General features: G+C 50.0%; 1 protein-coding gene across 1 annotated transcript in view; it reads right to left on the bottom strand.

The window, feature by feature from the left end:
• Positions 1-20,884, bottom strand: part of RIMS1 (regulating synaptic membrane exocytosis 1) — a 292,497-nt gene that overhangs the window by 128,118 nt on the left and 143,495 nt on the right. Inside the window, exon 4 of the mRNA XM_054162531.1 lies at positions 19,994-20,850. Within this exon, the coding sequence (XP_054018506.1) occupies positions 19,994-20,850 (857 nt within the window). The remainder of the gene's footprint in view (positions 1-19,993; positions 20,851-20,884) is intronic.

Here is a 20,884-nt window from a genome sequence, read left to right as displayed (position 1 = left end):
GATGAGAAAGTCTGACTTTGTGTATACTCAGTCCTGCTGATTTCATGGAACAGAAAAAGGACCTTGAAAACCATCCAGTTCCAACCCCCTGCCATGTGCAGGGACACCTCCCACCAGCCCAGGTTGCTCAGGGCCTCATCTAGCTCCAGAGAACCTTGAATACCAGAGATAAAGCACCCCAAGATGTTTCCCCAGATGCATGCAGACTGCACTCAGAGACTGCTGGTGTTCAGCAGAGAATGTGCTTCTGGTGCTCTGCTCACAGCCAGATGCTCTGGGTGGGCAGCAGTTGGGTAAGACAAGCACCAGGCAGGCTAATGATAAGAGCCAGCCAGCACATGTTAGGCACTTAATTGAGCCTAACGTGTAGCTGCTAATTAATACAGCAGTTTTATCACATAACCAGGAGCTCAGACAAAGATTCTCAGACTCTGCATCTGAAATTACTGTGCAGACTGGCTTCCTGCATCCTCAGACTGCAGCTCACTAACAAGAGCGTCAGCCAGCTGGGTATTTACCTCTGATAGTTTTTTAGAGACAAGTATGGTCTGCATGAATCAGACAGCAGAGCTGAGCCAAGCCTTGGAACAGCCTCTGCTACATCTTCCACAGCTCCCATCAGCTCCTCATGGAAATGATCAATTGTCTTCCAAGGTACAAGATCTACAGAAGCCACAAACAAACCTACAGAAAGCTACAACCGATGTCAAGAGACTGCATGCACCAACTTGGAACCATTGTTTGGGTTGGAAAAGACATCTAAGATCATCCAGTCCAGCCAGCAACCCAACACCACCATGGCCACTAAACCCTGTCCCCAGGTGCCATGGCCACACCTTTTCGTGAGCACCTCCAGGGATGGGGACTCTACCACCTCCCTGTGCCAGTCCCTGACCACTCTTGCAGCAAAGACTTTTTCCTTGTATCCACTCTCAACTTGATTGCCTTCCTGCTCCACAGCCTGACTCATCCTCAGTTGGCAGACCACTCTGCATGCTGCTGGTAGAGATCTTCAGCACAGTGTCAGTGCCACCAGAGCCATCTGGCTGCTGTTACAGACGTGAGGTCACATTGCAAAGGAAGTATTTCTAGGCACAAAGGACATGAACAAATATGCTAATCAAACAATGCATGAGCAACTCAATCTAGTGGAGGATGTCCCTGATGACTGCAGGGGGGCTGGAGCAGATGCCCTTTGGAGGTCCCTCCCAGTACCAACCATGCTATGACTCTAGGATTCCATGTTCAGAACATGCTGGCCAGGCTGTTCCCTAAGCACAGAGAGAGAAAACCTGTGTGGAGCCTGGCTTCACAGCCACAGAGTGCATGGGCTGGCACAGGACCTTCAGAGGTCATCTTGTCCAACACCCTGCAGTCAGCAGGGACATCTCCAACTAGATCAACCAGACTGCCCTGGTGTCTCAGTGTCCAGCAGAGAATCCAGAAGCTACCCCTTGCTTGTTGATGCAGCAAGCTTCACTATTGCTCATCGTCTCCTGGCTGTCAAATCAACCCAAGAGTTAAGACCTTCAATCCTTGCCTGTGTTTTACCCTCAGGTCAAGGACAGGCTCATCAGCAATGTGGGAAGAAGTTCAGGGGTTCTTTTGAACAGAAGACATACTACTTGCTTGAGATTTGACTGCAGGTCTCCACAGTCCAAAGACTTATACTCCATGCCAGTGACACCTCACCCCCTGGGGTACAGGCCTGGCACACCTGCTGTGCCCCCTACAGCTCTCAAAGCTGGAGCCAGCACCTCGCATCATTCCCTCCATTCAATGCTTGTCTATTCTAAGGCAAGGATGAGAGATAAAATTGCTTTCCTACATCTTAATTAAGTTTCTGAGCATCAGAAAGTAATTGAAAATGAGTCTATGGAGCTGTGAGTAACTGGAAATGAGTTGATGGAGCTTTACCAAGCACTAGCTTCCAGGTCTCGATTACTGGAAGCCTGGGCTTACCCAGCACACAGTCGTCCCTGGCTTTTGTGTTTCAAAGAGAACCTTTCAGGCTGTCTCCTACAAATCAATTAAACCCAGAGCTTTCTTTTGAAACAAATCCCTTAGTTAAAAACCTACAAAAGCAACTAAACCCAGAGCTTTCTTTTGAAAGTAATCCCTCAGGTACAAATCCTCTCCCGAGCGGCAGCGGCAGGCAGAGCGCAGCAGAGCTCTCAGTGTCACAGGACATCTGCAACCAAGAAACCAAAACCAGTTTGGATTTGTTGGTGGGTTTTTAATATTAGAAGAATATTGTCAGAGAGAGCCCTGCTTTCCAGATAATTTCTCTGCATGTGTAAAATGTCATTGAAAGGGTTCTCAAACACTGGAACAGGCTCCTGGGAAGGTGATTGGATCCCCCCACCCCTGGAGGTGCTTCCAAGACGCTGAGATGTGGTGCTGAGGGAATGGATTGAAGCTGGAGGAGGGCAGATTGAGGCTGGAGATGAGAAAGAAATTCTTTCCAGTGAGGGTGGTGAGAGTCTGGCACAGGCTGCCCAGGGAGGCTGTGGATGTCTCCTCCCTGGAGGTGTTCAAGGCCAGGCTGGATGAGCTGGTGGAGATGTCCCTGCCCATGGCAGGGGGTTGGCACTGGATGAGCTTTGAGGTCCCTTCCAACCCATTCTATGCATCTCTGAATTTCAGAAAGTCCTATGGGCTCCTAATCCCAGAGCCATGGATGCACAGCCCTCCTGTGCCCTGCCAGCCTGGCCAGTTCTGGATCACTTTGCTCCTGCTCTGAAGGAGTTCCCAGCATTTCAAACATCTAACACCGGTTTGCTTTCCCTGTGGGTTTGTTGGTTGTTTTTTCTTCCCCACTTGGTTTGATTGCCTTTCAGGGAGAGGTGGGAGAAGGTGTTTTACAAAGCCCACACAGACAGAATCAAAATAGCTTTCTGCTGCAGTGTGTGTTGGGGTTTTGTTGTGTTTTATTGTTTAGGGCTTTTTCTCCCCTGTGGATATTTTGAGCCAATTGAGTAGGTGTTAATGGCAAAAGAAAGCTGTGTTTGCATTCTGCTGGGATTTTCCCCTGACAATCGGGGAAAACAGGTCCAGTTGAATATTGTTGTATCTTAATGGTGGTTAGGGGGTGATTTATGAACAAATTATAGTTCAAAATCAAAGCTGAAAATAAACTCCCTCAAGCCTCAGGGTGTTTTAACACTGCCAGCAGAGAGGGATTTCAACACAGAGAAGCAAACCAGCAAAGGGAGTCAGGCTGTGGAACTGCAGCCCATGCCTCAGAGGTGCCATGGAGGCAATGTTCACTGAGCCATCGGCTGCAGATAAGGTGACACAAATGGGCCATGCCCAGAGAGGTTTCCTTGAACACAGTCTCCCTCCTACTGTGGGGAAAGAAGAGAGCCTTTGCTGCTCACAGAAGGGAATGTGCTGAAGAGAGGGGATTCTTACCACTCACTCTGCAGTGCTGAGACCCCACCTCAAAGACAGCCTCCAGCTCTGGTGTCCCCAGCAGGAGAAGGACACAGAGCTGCTGGAGAGAGGCCAGAGGAGGCCACAAAGATGCTCCAAGGGCTGGAGCAGCTCTGCTGTGAGCACAGGCTGAGGGAGCTGGGGGTGTGCAGCCTGCAGAGGAGATGGCTCCAGGGGGACCTCAGAGCTGCTGCCAGGACCTGAAGGGATCCTGCAGGAAGGCTGCAGAGAGACTTCTCCTGAGATTGTCTGGAGCCAGGCCAAGGGCAGGAGGGTAGTAAAACACTGGCACAGGCTGCCCAGGGAGGCTGTGGCTGCCTCCTGCCTGGGGGGTGTTCAAGGCCAGGCTGGATGAAACCTTGAGCAGCTGAGTCTAGCTGAGAGGTGTCCCTGGGCATGGCAGGGAGGTTGGAGCAGATGACCTCTGAGATCCCTTCCAACCTGAGCCATCCTATGAGTCTGTGATAGCAACAGCAATTGTGACCAAGGCTTCTTGGTACCCACAGGAACTGGAGGGGAGGAGGGAATCTTGCTGTTGATTGCCCAACACACACAGACCTGCACAAGGCCCCTGAGAAACATGAGATTATATTTATTACCAAAGTCATGACTTCATTTTCAGTGCTAAGAGATAATTTATCTCGAATACTCCAAGGAGAAGGAAAGTCTGAGGAGGGGAAAAACACAACCAAAAAGCAGCTCCTGGTTGTCCTGAACTCCAGGACTGCAGAAGGAAATATGGCAGGTGAAGTTCTCTGGGTCAGGATTAAAGGTAGAGGCTGTTCAGCAGGACCGTGATGGAGGTCTGCCCTAGAGCACCGCAACAGGAAGATGAGCCTGGTGAATTTGGTGAGGCTTTTTTAATAAGCACTCATCAGAATCCTCCATGAGGCTGCCCTTGAAGACAGTGAGAGGTTTAAAGGCCTTCATCTCTGCAGTCCAGAAAGGAATGCTGCAGGAGGCATCCTTGGAGCACACACTGAGAGATCACTGGCACTGGGAAAGCAAACAGCAAAGGACCTCTGGAGGTCTGCATCCCAGCAGCAGAGAGGAAATAGTTAAGACTGCAGAAGGGAATAAACTTTGTGATCTTTAAAGAAGGAAGGAAGATGAATTCCAAGCAAAAGCAGAACACCCTGACTCTGGAGCAATTAGAGAAGCAGGGAGTCCTGCAATTCTGGAAGCACTTCAGGACATGCTACCAACACCAGGGGCAGCAAACAGCACAGCATGCAAAAATGTTTGAGGCCACTGTGCGGCTCCTCAGCCCCCAGCACTTTCTACCTAGGAGCAAGCACTTGCCAGTCTGGGATACTCTGGCATGTGGCAAACGCTGCCAGGGGGCTGAGACATTGGTTGGTTTGAAGTGAGCTCTCCTAAAAATGAAGTCAAACTCATAACAAGAAGTGGATCTCGGAGGCGTAAAAATGAGTTCTGTCAAAGCAGCAAGAGGTCAGCTGTCTGCACACAGCAGGCATCCTGCAGGGCCTGGAGACCTGGCTGAAGCTACCTGGTTGCCATGAAGAGAATGAGTTGTGAGAAGGAGCTGTAGCATGGATGAAGTTCCCCAGCGCTGGGCAAGGGCAAACACAGCACAAGTTTTAAAGGGGAGGAGGGGTTAGAAATTACAAATCATTCAGCTCAGTATCAATCATTCCAAACCAAAACAAATCACCTTCAGGACAGTAAGAAAGCAGACAAGGCCTCAGCAACAAATCAACTCAATTTAATTCCCTACACTGCAGTAAGAGAGGTGACAAAGAGCAGATGCCCAGCACCTTCATCTGAGAGCTGCTGCTGTGCATGCCTGGTGAGACTCGCATCAGAAGGTGTTTAAATAAAACTGCCCTAAGTTCAGAGAATGATGGAATGGGATGGGTTGGAAGGGACTTTAGAGCTCATCCAGTTCCAACTTCCCCACCATGGGCAGGGACACCTCCCACCAGCCCAGGCTGCTCAAGGCCTCATCCAGCCTGGCCTTGAACACCTCCAGGAGGGGACATCCACAGCCTCCCTGGGCAGCCTGTGCCAGAGTCTCACCACCCTCACTGCAAAGAATTTCTTCCTCATCTCCAGTCTCAATCTGCCCTCCTCAAGCTTCAGTCCATTACCTCTTTTCCTACCACTTCCAGCCTTTGTCAAATGTCCCTCCCCAGCTGTCCTCTAGCCCCATTCAGGTACTGGAAGCTGCTCTAAGGTCTCCCTGGACCCTTCTCTTCTCCAAGCTGAATGGCCCCAACTCTCCCAGCCTGTCCCCATGGGGGAGGTGCTCCATCCCTCTGATCAGCATCACGACCCTCCTCTGGACCTCCTCCAACAGTTCAGTGTCCTTCTTGTGCTGATGCCAGGCTGTTTAGAAAAGCATATCCTGACCTGCTAAAGTTGTTAACAGACCCCCCCCAAGCATTTCTTCATCAGGGTCTGCGATGTCTGTCTGTGATATGTCGAGGGTCAAGACTCACGTTGTTGTTCTAGATAGCAAACCAGATTTGTAGGTGACCTGGCCTCAAGGAGAGAAGAGAGACTGGTGACAGGAGACCAGGACTGCACTTCACATTTCTCCTGAACAACTGAACAAATGAATGGAGAAAGAAAAGATACTCCAGTTGAGAGTGACAGGGAAATGTCCCCACACTAAGGCTAGGATGAACAAGAGCCCAAGCAGGGAATGGAAGTCAGGCAGCGAAGGACTAGCTGTGCAGAAGATGGTGAGGTGGATGTAATCCAAACCAGTGGGGACAGAAGAGGATGGCTCACAAGCCTGGCTCTGTCTGAGCACCAATACTCTTACACCAGAGGAGTCAGCAGGGTTGGCAGGGGCCAGGCCTGGGTGCCTTGCCTACTGCTTGCCACCAGATCCCAAGCAAGGATCTCCTCAAGCCCAGATGGTGAAGAACTCGAGGCTCTGTTGGTGTTCAGCTTTGCATTCCTCTGCACCACAATGTGTGTGCTGGGCACTGCAGCACCTCACCAACACACTGACAGGAGAGTGGTCCTGAGGACGGCTCAGCCCCTCAGGTGCTCTCCCTGCAGCACACAGGTCACTTCCCAGAGGGGAACGTTTAGCATAGTTTTGTGGAAGAGATGAGTGACATTTCATGGCCAGAGGGGTACAGATGGCCTGGCTCCATTAGCCTGCACAGCTCCACAGCCTATCACACAAAACAGGCAAACCCTCTCAAGAGACACCAGATCTGGATCAAGGGATGTGAGGTCAGATGATTCCTAAGCATCCTTTAGTCCTGCCAAAGGCTGCAGAAGTACAGCTGGATGCCCCTGCCCAGGGCACAGCCCCGAACCTCCGCAACGCGGAACCTTGCAGCACTCAGCTTCTTGGATCCAGCTCTACCTCATCTTCCTCATGTGCTTATCCCAAGTTGTGTTAGAGCCCTCTAGGAGGCAGTTTGCAGCTGCCTGCCACAGACAGGGGCCTGAACAGGACACAGGGGTTTACTTTCCTTATGCAGCTATAAACAGCTTAGCAAATGTGGCGCAGAGTGCAAAGCTTTGATCATAACCAAAAGTTTTCTCCACTCTTATCCTTTAAGCTCCCTGCAGGGCTAAGGCTGAGCACTGTCTCTTCCCAGCCTCAGCAGCACCTTCTTTTCCTGATGTTTCTGCTGTGGTCTCAGTTCCATCTCTGTTCTGAGAGCTGCTCAACCAGCAGCCTTGTCTCCAATGCATCTTTCCAGATTCTGCCCACTGGACACTTTTATTCTGCTTTAAACTCCACTGGAAGAAGTGAAATTCACACATAGGTTTCTTAAAATCTGTTAATTGGCATAGCTGTAGCACTGGGGAGGATAAAACCACTCTCATGACTCCTTACAAAATCTTTAGGATGAATTCTTCTAGTGAAAACCAAATGCTTTTCAAGCCCAAGTTTTACAGGCAGTGTCAGCAACTACTTCAAAGCAAGATTCTGAAGCTCTTTGTTATTCTCCACACATCTCACAGTCCTGAAGGAACTTGCAGTCCTTCCTCTCACTGTCCCTTGTGATCTTGAGGTGCTTTAGCTGAGGAGCTTTTCCAAACAGACTCCCCACCCCCGCTAAGGGAAGGGCTGATGTCCTTCCCGGATTCAGGAAGAGCAATGCATCAGCATGATGGTGCAGAAGCAGCACACAGAGGGGAGCACAACTGCACCCTTGCATTGCTATTGTCATCAGAATCATCGCTGTACATTCTGCTGAGCCAACAGCCCTGCTCCATGGACATGGGCTTGAGGCATTTTCCTCCCACATAACAGGCAAAAATAAAGTCACAGCAGCAAATTAGATTCTGAACTTCTTAAAGCTACTGATTACATAGCACAGTTCAGTTGTCCTCTGCCAAAGAGAAGCAATACCCAGGAAGGATGACTTGTTCCCCACAGGAAATTCCTAATCTTTCTCTGTGATTCCTCCAAGAGGCAAAGCAGTCCTCACGCACCCCAGGTGCTGTTCTCAGGCACACCCTGGCGCGGTGTCTTGTGCTCTCAACATACAGAGGCTTTGTTTCAAATCTCATGCCACGTAGCATCACTGCTGTCAAGTCATACCTGGCACACGAGCTGTCAAAGTATAAACACAGCTGAAGCTGAAGATTTACCAGCACTGTGGCCCCTTGCTCCCTGCTCAAGCTGAGTATTTGCTGCAATTAACACTTTCCATGCAGAGGACACTGGATCTGGTGATCTGAAAGGTCTTTTCCAGCCAAAACAATTCCCTGACACAACACCTCCACTATAACCTACAGTTAATCTGTTTACAAAGAGATCTATTTAAAGCACACAGCAAACATCAGAATCCATCTAAAGCCTCAGCACAGCCTCTTGTTTACCTGTCCCTGAAGGCAAGGTGTGGAGCAGAAGCTGCAGGAGCCCAGCAAGCATAGCAGCATCAGCAGGAGAACGGCGAAGCAGCACAGCTGGCGCTCGGCTCCAGCCTGCAACTGCGCTGAAACGCCAGCACAAACCCACGGCGGCGGGAAGGAGGCGACATCAAGCAAGTCCCTAAGGTCCTTGCGTCCTGATTGAAAGCCAAACGACTCTGCAGTGTCAAACGTTCAGCACCGGTGACACCGAGGAGGGCTCCAGCAGCTCCTGCCAGCAGCACAGCTCTCTGCAGAGTGGTGCCAGCATCCTGGCTGCCTTCCTTCCCACACGCTCGCTGCAGTGACCAGGAGCTGCAGGCTCCAGGCTCCAGGTTTAACAACTCAGCAAACAAGATGTGGGGGGGGGGCTAAAAAGAAGCTCCCCTGCTTCCAGATAGGAGATGGAAGAAGTTTCTTAGTGCTTTAAAGCCAGCAGGGGACACAAGCTCTGGCACCTGAGCAATTGGTGCTGCTGCTGCAGTTACTGTTACATCCAGCACTGCTGCACCGAACAAGTTGTAATGAACTGCAGAAATAAAACCAGTGTGTCTGCTTGGAGTTACATAAAACTCCCAGGCTGCTGCAGACCCCCCCCAGCACACTGAAAACACCACAGTCCTTGGCACAGTGCTTCAGGAATCACTGGGGAGATCGGATGCTGTTCTGCAGAGATGTGCACACAGAGAGGCAATTCCATACCAGAACAATATCCTAAATGGGAAGCTGTAAATTATCACAGCATGCACTGGGTTGGAAGGGACCTTCAAAGGTCATCGTGGCCAACCCCCCTGCCAGCAGCAGGGACACCTCAACTAGAGCAGGCTGCTCAGATCCCCATCAAGTTTGACCTTGAATGTCTGCAGGGATGGGGCCTCAACCACAGCCCTGGGCAGCCTGTTCCAGTATTTCACCACTCTTATTGTGAAGAACTTCCTCCTGATGTGATGTCCAACCTGCTCCAGTTTCAAACCACTGCCCCTCATCCCATCACCTTCTAAACAGTCCCTCCACAGCCTTCCTGCAGGTCCCCTTCGGATATCGAAAACCATTTTGCACCCAAGTTACATATTCAAGCTACAGGAGAAAAGCAGGACCTGTACCTCAGCACATTTGGGAAAGGCAGGTGATTAAAGAATTCCAGCTGCTAAATTTGCTGAAGCATTCAATCTCCTTTAATCACATCCACATCATCCAACAACACAATTGTTGGTTTGCCAGCAGCAGTCTTCCTCTGCCAAAATGACTCCTGCAGCACAGCTACATCCTGCAGGCCTCCAGAAACACCAACAGCCTGCTTGGAAAATAAAGTGTGAGGACAAAACTGCAGGCAGAGAAGTTTACACAGAATAAGGTCCCTGTGGTTAAGGCAAGGAGAGCTTGCAGCTCTCTGGTAATAGGGAGATCGATTAGCATTATCGAAAACACTTCGAATCCAGTCTGGATCAGAGGGTCGGAGCCAGCCAAGCCTCTCACACACTGCCTCCCCTCTCAGGCACCAGGCTGACAGCCCTGGCCACGCTGAATTTGTGTCCCAGCAGCACAGTGTCAGCAGAAAGGCAACACAATCATCCAGGACATGGAGCTGATGGAGAAGCTCCAGAAGAGGACCATGAAAATGCTCAGGGGGTTGGAGCAGCTCTGCTGCCAGGCCAGGCTGAGGGAGCTGGGGGTGTGCAGCCTGGAGAAGAGAAGGCTGCAGGCAGAGCTCAGAGCAGCCTGCCAGGACCTGAAGGGGCTGCAAGAAGGCTGCAGAGAGACTGTTGGCAAAGGCCTGCAGGGACAGCAGCAGGGCCAAGGGCTGCAGAGCAGAGCAGAGCAGCTTGAGCTTGGAGGTGAGGAAGAAGTTGTGCAGCAGGAGGGTGGTGGAAGCCTGGCACAGGTTGCCCATGGAGGTGGTTTGAGGACCCACAAGGTGAGGCTGGAGAGGGATGTGGGCAACCTGCTCTAGTTGGGGCTGTCCCTGCTGAGTGCAGTGGGGGTTGGACCTTTGGAGGTCCCTTCCAGCCCAGACTGTTCTCATGATTCTATGATCTGCATCTCATCTTCATCGTTGTTTCACTGACATGGCCTCACTAGGAGATGCCTCTTTGGAGGAAGACAATGTCCAGGCTTCATGTACCCCAAGAGGTAGCGATCACCTGAACATCTACTGAGCAGAAAGCAGGTGTCCTTACTGCTCTCTGCAGCTACCCAAAAGGAGAATGCAGTGAGGTGAGTGTTGGTCTCTTCCCCAAGCAAACAGGGACAGGACAAGAGGAAATGGCCCCAAGTTGTGCCAGGGAAGGTTTAGATTGGATAGCAGGGAAAATTTCTTGCCTGACAGAGTGGTCAGACACTGCCTTTCAACTTACTCTCCAGTAGTATCAAAGGATTATTTTAGTTCCCAACCTGAACTATTTTTTGCAGTTGTGGTCTTTCTTCCACCTCTCATGCCCTGCAGCATGGTGCATGTATCACAGAATCACTGAGGCTGGAGAGCACCTCTGAGTTCAAGCCAAGGCAGACCTATATGCAGAGCCTCTTCCCTGACTAGCACAGGGCCCTGTGGGATGCAGTGGTGATATGAGAGCCAGCTTGGATAGCCTTAGAACCACAGAATTGTTTCCACTGCAGAAGACCTTTAAGATCACTTAGTCCAACATCACCCCAACACCACCACGGCCACTAAACCATGGCCCCAAGTGCCACGGCCACAGGTTCCTGAACACCTCCAAGGGTGGGGACTCCACCACCTCCCTGGTCAGCCTGTGCCAGTCCCTGACCACTCTTGCAGCAAATAAATTGTTCCTAATCTCCAGCCTAACCCTCTCCTGGCACAGTCTCAGGCCGTGTCCTCTCATTCTGTCACCTGATAGTTACAGGCTTGAACTCACAGAACTGAATTGCTCAAATCAGTGCAATGCAACTACCTGTGGGAAGAGACTGCAGGCATCTATCCCACCCCTGGGTTTTCCTACCAAAAGAGAAACCAAGCAAAAAGTATCAGCTGCAAACCTGGGCTACAGCCAAAACCGGACATTCAGCCTACAGAGACAACATCATTACAGCTCCTTGTTCGATACAGCCACAGCATCTTACCCAAATACCCCGAAACAATTCTCTTTCCCTTCCAGAACCAGCTGGGGGCTTGGGTTTTTTATCCCCCTCATGACAAACATGACAACATAAACCCCAACTCCTTTCCAGGGCTGATTCACATACAGGCAGGGACTGAAAGATTCTGCAGCCAAGGGTACAGAGCTCCTTCTGTCTCTGTATTTCAGCACATCTTGCACAACTCAGTTCGCATTCCCTCTGCGTCTTTACCTTACAGCCTAATCCTTCCTGGACATAGTTTAATTTCCAGTTCTCCTACAAGTAAAATTCCTCCCAAATCCTTCAGATTTAAACCTGGAAAGTGCAGCACCAGGACCATGCACATGGATCACTGCCTCTATTGAACAGCATTTCCCATGACTCTGTACATGCTCTGTACCATGCAACAGCAACAAGGAGAACAAGGCTAACCCCACACATCCAGCTGCAGGGCTTAGCAGTGGCCATGGTATTTATCTAAGCAGTACCAGAAAATTTGTTCCCAATCCTTACAATAATTTTCTAGGTCAAAGTAAGATTAGGTGCCCAGCAGCACAGATAATAGATGTCTGACAACTGGCCTTAAGTTGGGATCATTAGAGCTCTTTGCTTTTAAAGGACAAGGATGCTGATGGATTAGAATCCTCAAGGCAGCATTTCAAGAGCAGTCACAATGTAAATGATCTTTGCTTAAAAAAGAGAAATGACAAAATACATCTGTTCACTGGCAGGAAAATTAATCACAGAATGGCTCAGGTTGGAAGGGACCTCAGAGATCATCTACTCCAACCTCCCTGCCGTGGGCAGGGACACCTCTCACCAGTCCAGGTTGCTCACCCAGCCTGGCCTTGCATACCCCCAGGGAGGAGGCATCCACGGCATGTTCCAGAGTCTCCCCACCCTCAGTGTACAGAATTTCTTCCTCATCTCCAGTCTAAAACTGCCCTCCTCAGGCTTACAGCCATCCCCTCTCACCCTGCAAGGCCTTGCAGGTGTTGCATGACGTCTGCATTTGCAGGGCTGTGTAACTCAGCGGAGCGTTGGGTTTCTGCACCTTTATTCCCCACTCATCCTCAGCTTTCCTCACTTGCATCTGCATGTCTGCACTTTGCATCCTTCCAGAGAGTCCAGGTGGCCTTCTCTCTGCCAACACTAATTTCACAAGCACTCATTCCCATCTCCACAGGCACCCTAGGTGATTTCAGCCCTGAATAAGGCTAGCACCAACCACAACCCAGCAAGCAGAGACGTATTCATTCTGTTTTCATTAACATCTAAGCCAGGTCTAGACCTAACTGTTGCACAAGGACTACAAATAAATTTGAACTCATTTCTAAGAGCTGCCAATCATCTCCCTAGCAAAGGTATTTTATTGTACATTCAGGTAAAGCTCAGTCACATTTTAAAGGAAGTCAGCTCCTTTGAGCAGCTCCCAACAGGAGCAGCTGCTGCAGCATGCCAGCAGATAGTACTTGACTACATTCCACATCCAAAATACCTCAGGGAAAAACCTTAGCTGGAAACATCTAAACCCAGACTCCTCTCCTCTGTGGCCTTTGCCTGAGGTTTTCTTTTGGTCCATTTCCATCCCCCACTGCACGCATGTGCTTTCTCAGCCCACCAGCACTGCTGCAGCACTTGGAAGAGGTCACTGGGGCAGGGATTTAGCTCATGCTCTCCTTCCTCTGGCAGCACCCGAGGCAGCACTTGAAACGCCATCAGAGGATGGAGGCAGAGGTCAGATCCTTTACTCTGAAGCAATGCAGTGCTCATACATTCATAGGATCATTTAGATTGGAAAAGACTTCTAAGATTGTCCAGTCCAACTGCCAACCCAGCGCTGCCACGGCCATCAAACCATGTCCCAAAGTGCCATGTTTCTGGGACACCTCCACCAGCTGCCTGGGCAGCCTGCTCCAGTCCCTGACCACTCTTGTAGGGAAGAGATTTTTCCTAATCTCCAACCTAGCCCTCCCCTGGCACAATTTCAGGCCATTTCCTCTTGTCCTATCACCTGATGCTACGGAGAAGAGACCAACCCCCACCTCTCTCCAGCCCCTTTTCAGGTGGTCATAGAGAGGCAAACCACAGTGTTCTTTTCTCCTTCTGACCTCCAGGCCCTCTCCTGATCACAACCCTCCAGAGCATATGCCAAGATCCCAGCAAGCACCCTGCCCTAAACAAAAGAGTGATGCCACGAGAGGGAGACTGAACTGGGTCACTCTGTTCCTCCCAGCACCAGAACAAAGGCAATATGAATGAAACCATCACAGCACCCCTGGCAGAAACCAGACTGGCATCTCAGCAGGCTGCTTTCAAACAAGGCTCCAGCTCCTGCTCTCCTCACTCCCAATTAAATCTATCAGCAAGTACACAAAGGCAGTTTGTGCTTAGCTTTGGAGCATTTTGCTGGCAATATGCAGGTGTGAGGCATATTTTCAAGCCTCAGGCACATTTAGGCAAGTAAGAGCAGTGAGTGTGCAAATATGAAGTCATTATCAGCACATCTATTCCCACAAAGTACAGGAGCAGCTTCCTCTAGCACCCCATACTACTCCAATGTCCAGCCCCAGCTCATCTTCCAGTCCCAAAGACTACATGAGAGACTCTGTCTTGCACAACAGTGTGACAGATGAAAGGCTAGATGTGATTGCTCCATCTAGCAGCTCATTAAGGACCATTTAATGGTCGAGAACATGCAGCCTGCTGGGTTGAAGTGAGCCATGCCTGGTGCATGGCCAGGCTGGATGTGGCTGTGAGCAACCTGCTCTGTAGCAGGGGGGTGGAACTGGATGAGTCTCTTCCAACCCTGACAATTCTATGGTGCTCCTCTGAGCCACACAACAGACACATTCGTAGCCCCTAGCTCTTTTTAACAGCATAAGACAAAAGTAATACCCCAAAAGAAGGTTCTGTGGACATTTCATACAGTTAGGTCCACAGAAGTAGGTAAAGAGTTGCCATGTCCAATTCCTAACTTCTTTATACTAGCTGGTTAATAAACTCTGATAAGAACAGCACTTGAATGTACGTGACCGTCTGAGGCTGTGCCTTTAAGGAAGGGGCACACTGGCTAAATGCTTATAAAATATTTTGGTATTCTAAACGAATTTCATTGGCTGATTAAGGTCCTGGACCCAGGGGAGCTGGGACTTTCTCTCAGTTTCTCTTCCTTCGCTGTTCCTTTTGGCTGGACTGCTTCTGGCCAACTAAGATACTAACTAACTCACTCCCTGTGCATAGGCCTCTGTCTGCTGTGCTAACCCCCCTCTTTCCTCTTTTTCTACCTCTTTGGGGGAGAAGGGAGGTAGGGGGGTGAAGGGGGCACAGGGGGGAGCCCCCTCTGTTGGGGGTCTGGTTTCTGACTGTGTTCATTTGCTGTATATTCCTGTATGTATTGTACAATACCTGTATTTGTTGTGTTACATATAGTCTGTTTCTCATTTCTCCGACGGGGTTTAGCCGTGGTCTCTTTCTCAGTGTGGGGAGGGAAAGCAGAGCTTCTCCTTTCAAACCCCACACAATGTAGAATTGACCTTCACTCACAGCTGAGGCTACATTTCCAGTGAAAAGTTGCCTTCCATTTGCAGTAAAAGAACCAAATCCACAGCAAGCCACTGGAAGAAGTGTTTCAAGCTCAGGTCTGTTTACACAAAGTACAGGAGCAGCTTCCTGTGCCACTCGCGCTGCTCCCATTGCCAGCGCTGCTTCATCCTCCGGCTTCGACGCCTGCGTGACCAAAGTCAGGAACCTCTCCTGTCTATCACAGGATAAAAGAAGCTATGTGCAGCCCTGTCTGGACTCGACTCTACCACACCCACACAAATACTTGGGTTTAAACTTGGGGAAAAAAAATTAAATGTATTTTTTTCTCCAAGTTCGTGCAGGCCTCATTTGCATTCTTCACTGGCTGAGAGTAGGCAGAAGCCTTTGCTCAGTGTTTGGAATGAGCTCTGGGTTTCATTTGTAATAGCCTGGGCTATGTTACTCTAGCAAGGCTTTTGGAGGGAGTATGAATGCAATTAATGCCTTCTAGGAGCAGGACAAGGCAAAGTCAGTCCCCGTAATGTTCCACTGCCAGGGATTTCTCCAGGAGGACTGATAGAGAATCACAGACTGGTTGAGGTTGTAACGCAACTCTAAAGATCATCAAAGCCAATGGCCCTGTCAGAGCAGCAGCATCTGGAGTGAATCATCCAGGAAAATCAGCCAGGTGGGTCAGAGCATCTCCAGAGGCGCACCTCTCTGGGCAGCCTGCTCCAGTGGGTTTGCAATACATCCAGAGAAGGACCTCTCTGGGCAGCCTGTTCCAGTGCTTTGCCACACTCCAGGTAAAGATCTGGAACCTCCAGTTTTGTGTCTACTGCTCCTTGCCCTGGGCACTTCTGAGAAGATTCTGTCTCCATCCTCCTGACATTCACCCTCCAGATACTGATCAGCATTCATGAGATTCCACCCTCAGTCTCCTCTTCTCCAGGCAACTCTCTCAGGCTTGCTTTCTAAGGCAGATGTTCCAGTCCCCTCATCACCTTGTGGCTCTCTGCTGGACTCTCTCCAGTGGCACCTTGTCCTTCCTGAACTGGGAAGCCCAGAACTGAACACAATACTCCAGGTGTGGCCTTAACAGGGCAGAGTAGAAGGGGAGGAGAAGCTCTCTTGACCTACTGGCCAACACTCAGTGCACCCCAGGATGCCATTTGTCTTGTTGGCCGTAAGGGCACATTGCTGGCTCATGGGCAGTCTGTTGTCCACAGACTCCCAAGTGCTTTTCCCCAGAGCTGCTCTCCAGCAGATCAGCCCCCAGGCTGTACTGGTCCGTGGGATGGTTCTTCCCCAGCTGCAGGGCTCTACACTTGTCCCTGTTGAACATCATGAGGTTTTACCCTGCCCAGCTTTCCAGCCTGTCCAGTATCTGCACAGTACTGCTGCACAGTATCTGAAGGGGACCTACAGGCAGGCTGGGGAAGGACTGTTTAGAAGAGCTTGGAGTGACAGGATGAAAGACAATGGTTTGAAACTGGAGCAGAGTAGGTTTAGGTTGGACATCAGGAGGAAGTTCTGCACAGTCAGGGTGGTGAAATACTGGCTGTGGTTGAGGCCCTGTTCCTGGAGACATTCAAGGTCAGACTGGATGTGTCCCTGGGCAGCCTGCTCCAGCTGGAGGTGTCCCTGTTGACTGCAGGGGGGTTGGACAGGATGCCCTTGGAGGATCCCTTCCAACCTAGTGCAGCCTGTGAATCATTTGCTTTACATATCTGCAAGCTGTCTTTAAGAGAAGCTCTGTCAGCTGTCCCACACAGAACTGAACCCAGCAGGCACTGGCACTCACCACATGTGAACATGACTTTTAAGATCTTTCTGGGTTTTCTTGGTAAGGCTGTTCAAAGTTAAACATTGGATTTGCAATGATCCTGTCTTTCTAGCCCCATTTATATTGCTCTGGCACCAGACTTATGACTCAGCTGATACTTAGATAAGAGAGGATGGATTCCAGACCCTCCTGGACTAACAAACTAAAGCTCTTCAACCAGGGACCTGTGCAGCATCTCTCCCACTGAAGGCAGGGTGAACCTTTGCGTGTAACCATGCTGCTGAATTGCAGAGAGAGGGATTCTGACCCTGGTCACAATGGGAGCATATTTAAATGATTTCTAAAAGACTTTTAACATCACACCTTTGACTCTGGCTTTGGTTTTTTCATTTAAAACACAGAGGTCTATAGAAGATTTTCTAAGGTCACAACATTTCCTGCTTTGCCATCTACAAATAATTGGATACTTTACCACCAAAATTGCTTTTGCCTTCTCACTTGCATTTTTGTATTTCTCATTTGTTTTAAGGAGGCTGAGGGGAGACCTCATTGCTCTCTACAGCTCCCTGCAAGGAGGATGGAGCCAGCTGGGTTGGTGTCTTCTCCCAAGCAGTAAGTGATAGGACAAGAGGAAATGGCCTCAAGTTGTCTCAGGGCAGGATTAGGTTGGGTATTAGAGGATATGTCCTGTCTGAAAGGATTCCCAAACACTGCAGGAGGCTCTCCAGGGAGGTGGCTGAATCCCCATCCCTGGAGGTGTTTCAAAGAGGCAGAGATGTGGTGCTGAGGGCCACAGTTGAGCACCAGGCTTGTTAGAGTCACAGAATGGTGGATTCAATGACCTTCAAGATCTTTTCCAAGCAAAACAATTCTGTGGCTCCTATTTCCCAGCCCTTGTTCTGTACTATACTCCCAGTTCCCAAGGCTTCCACTTATTTTCCTACAAGGACTGTAAAAGTCATGTCAAGATCAAGCAAAACCCCCAACCATCAAGTGCTGCATCTCAGAGCCATGAAATGAACGCAGCTCTCTCTGTGATTACTGCACTGCAGACACCAAGAGCTATGCACTCACCGCTACCTGAGGGGGATATTTATATTCTGGTTAGTCAGATGGTGCTAACTTAATGCTGAGGAGGGGGTAAGGTCTCGAGGAATGCTCAGTGATGTTAACCAAGTGCTGAGCTGGCACAGGCAGACAGGTCCCTCCCATACTCCTGTTTGTAATCTTTATTCAAATCCCCTTGTTCAGCCTGGCTGCCTCTGTTCCTTCTGCTCACAGCAAACCCAGGATGCTGCCAGCTCCTGGGCACAGGAGGGCACTCTCAGTTAAGCACAGGCTCATTTGACAACCCAGAGTGTACCCCTCACCCCAAACGAATTCTTCTCTTGAAGGGTCAGCACAACGCTCAGAGCCATCTCCATTCCTTTCCTCTAGAGTCTCCACAGATGGAGACTGCCCAAGGCCTCTGTGCAGTGTGTTCTAGTGTTTGAGCAGCCCCAGAGTCAAACAGAGCGAGGGGGTTTGTGTCTAAGTGGGGCCTGGGTTAAGATTTCAGGGACATCATCATCACCATTCCTCCTTGAACCGGGCAGCAAAGCTAGCTTCCAGACTGTGAAAGGGCAAGCTGTGCTTAGGAAGCTCAAAGCAGCAGCCCTTCAGATGGCACAGGAGAGAAATGTCATCTCCTTTCGTCCTGCAGCTTGAGGGCCTGTCGGGAGCCCACACCATCAGACACAGGTAAGCAGCCAGGTCAGCACACAGGAATCACAGACATGTCAGGGACCTGTGCCAGCAACTAAAAGGCAATGCAGAGAAGCATTTGGAGTATGAACACAAACAGAAAGCTTTTGGATTACAAGCACAGGTAGTTAAAGAACTAAGGGCCACTTCAAAAGCCACAACCAGCCTTCAGCTCACTGTGGTGTCACCTAAAGACAAGTCTGGGTGCTGAGACAGTTATTGGCTCTCCTGCAGTGCCTTCTGCTGAGGCTTATATTATCTGTGCACCATTCATGAAGCTGATTCACTTTTTCAACCAGAAGAAAACTTTGTTCAGAAGCACACAGTGCACTGCACTCACTGCTCACTGCTGAGTGTTGCCATCAACAGATGAAAACTGAAGTCATAGGATAGGATAGGATAGGATAGGATAGGATAGGATAGGATAGGATAGGATAGGATAGGATAGGATAGGATAGGATAGGATAGGATAGGATAGGATAGGATAGGATAGGATAGGATAGGATAAACCAGGTTGGAAGAGACCTTCAAGATCATCAAGTCCAACCTATGTTGTTTTAGCCTGGAGAGGAGGAGGCTCAGGGGAGACCACCGTGCTCTCTACAACTACCTGAAGGGAGGTTGTAGACAGGCAGAGGTTGGTCTCTTGTCCCAGGCAACCAGCACCAGAACAAGAGGACACAGTCTCAGGCTGCGCCAGGGGAGGTTTAGGCTGGATGTTAGGAGGAAGTTCTACACAGAGAGAGTGATTGCCCAGTGGGATGTGCTGCCTGGGGAGGTGATGGAGTCACCATCACTGGAGGTGTTCAGGAGGCGGCTTGATAGGGTGCTTGGTGCCATGGTTTAGTTATTAGGTGGTGTTGGATACGAAGATCTTGAAGGTCTCTTCCAACCTGGTTAATTCTATTCTATCCTATCCTATCCTATCCTATCCTATCCTATCCTATCCTATCCTATTCACAGATTTCAAACGTGCTTGGAAGCTTGCGAGCAGGTTCCTCCAGACAAGGTTACACAACTCTCATGTCTTCCCTATGCATCACTCCTCTTGCCCCATAGCCTGCCAGGGAGCATCTTTCATGTGCTTGATATTCCATTACGTGTAGTCAGATTTTGCCTGTCTTAAAACTGAGGAGTCAGTGAGGTTACGATGGCCAACAGTGGTCTTCTTGGACTGCTACAGAACTGACTTTGCCCTTCCCTCACAGCAACTTAGTTTACATACAGAAAAAAAGGATGAAGAATGCCCAGAGGAGTACAGACACCATGGAGAGAACAAGCCAGAAGCCCTAAATGCTGTCAGTCCTGGGTGAAAGGAGGAAGAGAATGAGAAAGAAACTCCTCAGCCTATGCTAGCTGTGACCTCCTCAGCTAAGAATGCAAAGGGAAACATTGCAAGCCAAACGTAAACAGGTACCAGACACTTCCCAGCTGGAAAAAAAACAACAACAACAGAAGAGAGGTCAGGGGAAACCCAGAGGTGTATGTTTAAGAAAGAGGCAAAAGAGAGAGAAAAATACAAATTGCTTTTCCCCAAACCAAGGCCATGTGCAGAAGATACAGAAAGGTCCTTACCTTTTTCACTGACACTTTCACTTTCTATCTCCACATCTTCACAGCTAGTATATTCTGGTGTTGAGGCCCCTTCTTCCTCTGAGCTACTAACTGACATCTGCCTTTTCTTGCCGCCTCTCTTTGCTCTGTGAGGCTTGGGAGGGGCCGGCCGCACAGATTCCGACTGGTCGGAGCTAAGGGAATCATTCCTTAGCATGGTCTCCGTTTTCTCCCGCTTTGCTTTTCGCATGAGAAGAGCAGAGCTAGGATCGAGGCGGCTCTGCCTCCTAAGGGACTCCTGGTGCTCTACAGGAGCCGGGCTACGCCTGCCAGCTGCTGGGCTACGGGCAGTGAACGGTTTAGACACAGCAACTCTTACATCCCCTGTTCTGTCTACAGAGCACAACCTCTGCGCTTCCGCAAGAGCTTTTCTGTCCTGAGCTGCCTGCACCTGGGAGCGCTTCCCTACGTGACTCTCTGGTACCTCGGCCTCCTCCACCTCTGTGTGAGGCAAAGCTACGTCACTGTGTCTTCGCTCGTGCCGCGCTTTAGAGACCTTGGCATGCATGCGCATCTGCTGTTCCTCGGGGGGAGCTTTTACAGGGCATCGCGCCAGATTGGGGTCACTCCTGTAACGGGTATGCAATTCATCTTCCTTCCTCTGTCTGTCAGCATCAGGCACCTTGCCTTCCTCAAGTTTCTCTGGCAAGTCTGGGTAGTCCTGTGACTTGCCTTTCTCCAGCCTTCTACCTTCCTGCCGCTCTTTGCGCTCTCTCTCATCTGCTGCTCCTTCCTTGGGAAGGGAGGACTTTGGCACGCGCTTGCGCTCGCTCTTTAAACCTTTGCCACTCTGGTCTGAAACCTGCATTGTCTTCTTCCTGCAAAGGAAAGGACTGTCAGGATCTGGAGGGT

Source organism: Dryobates pubescens, chromosome 6, assembly GCF_014839835.1.
Source record: "Dryobates pubescens isolate bDryPub1 chromosome 6, bDryPub1.pri, whole genome shotgun sequence".
Taxonomy (NCBI): domain Eukaryota; kingdom Metazoa; phylum Chordata; class Aves; order Piciformes; family Picidae; genus Dryobates; species Dryobates pubescens.
This window is presented reverse-complemented; position numbering and strand designations above follow the sequence as displayed.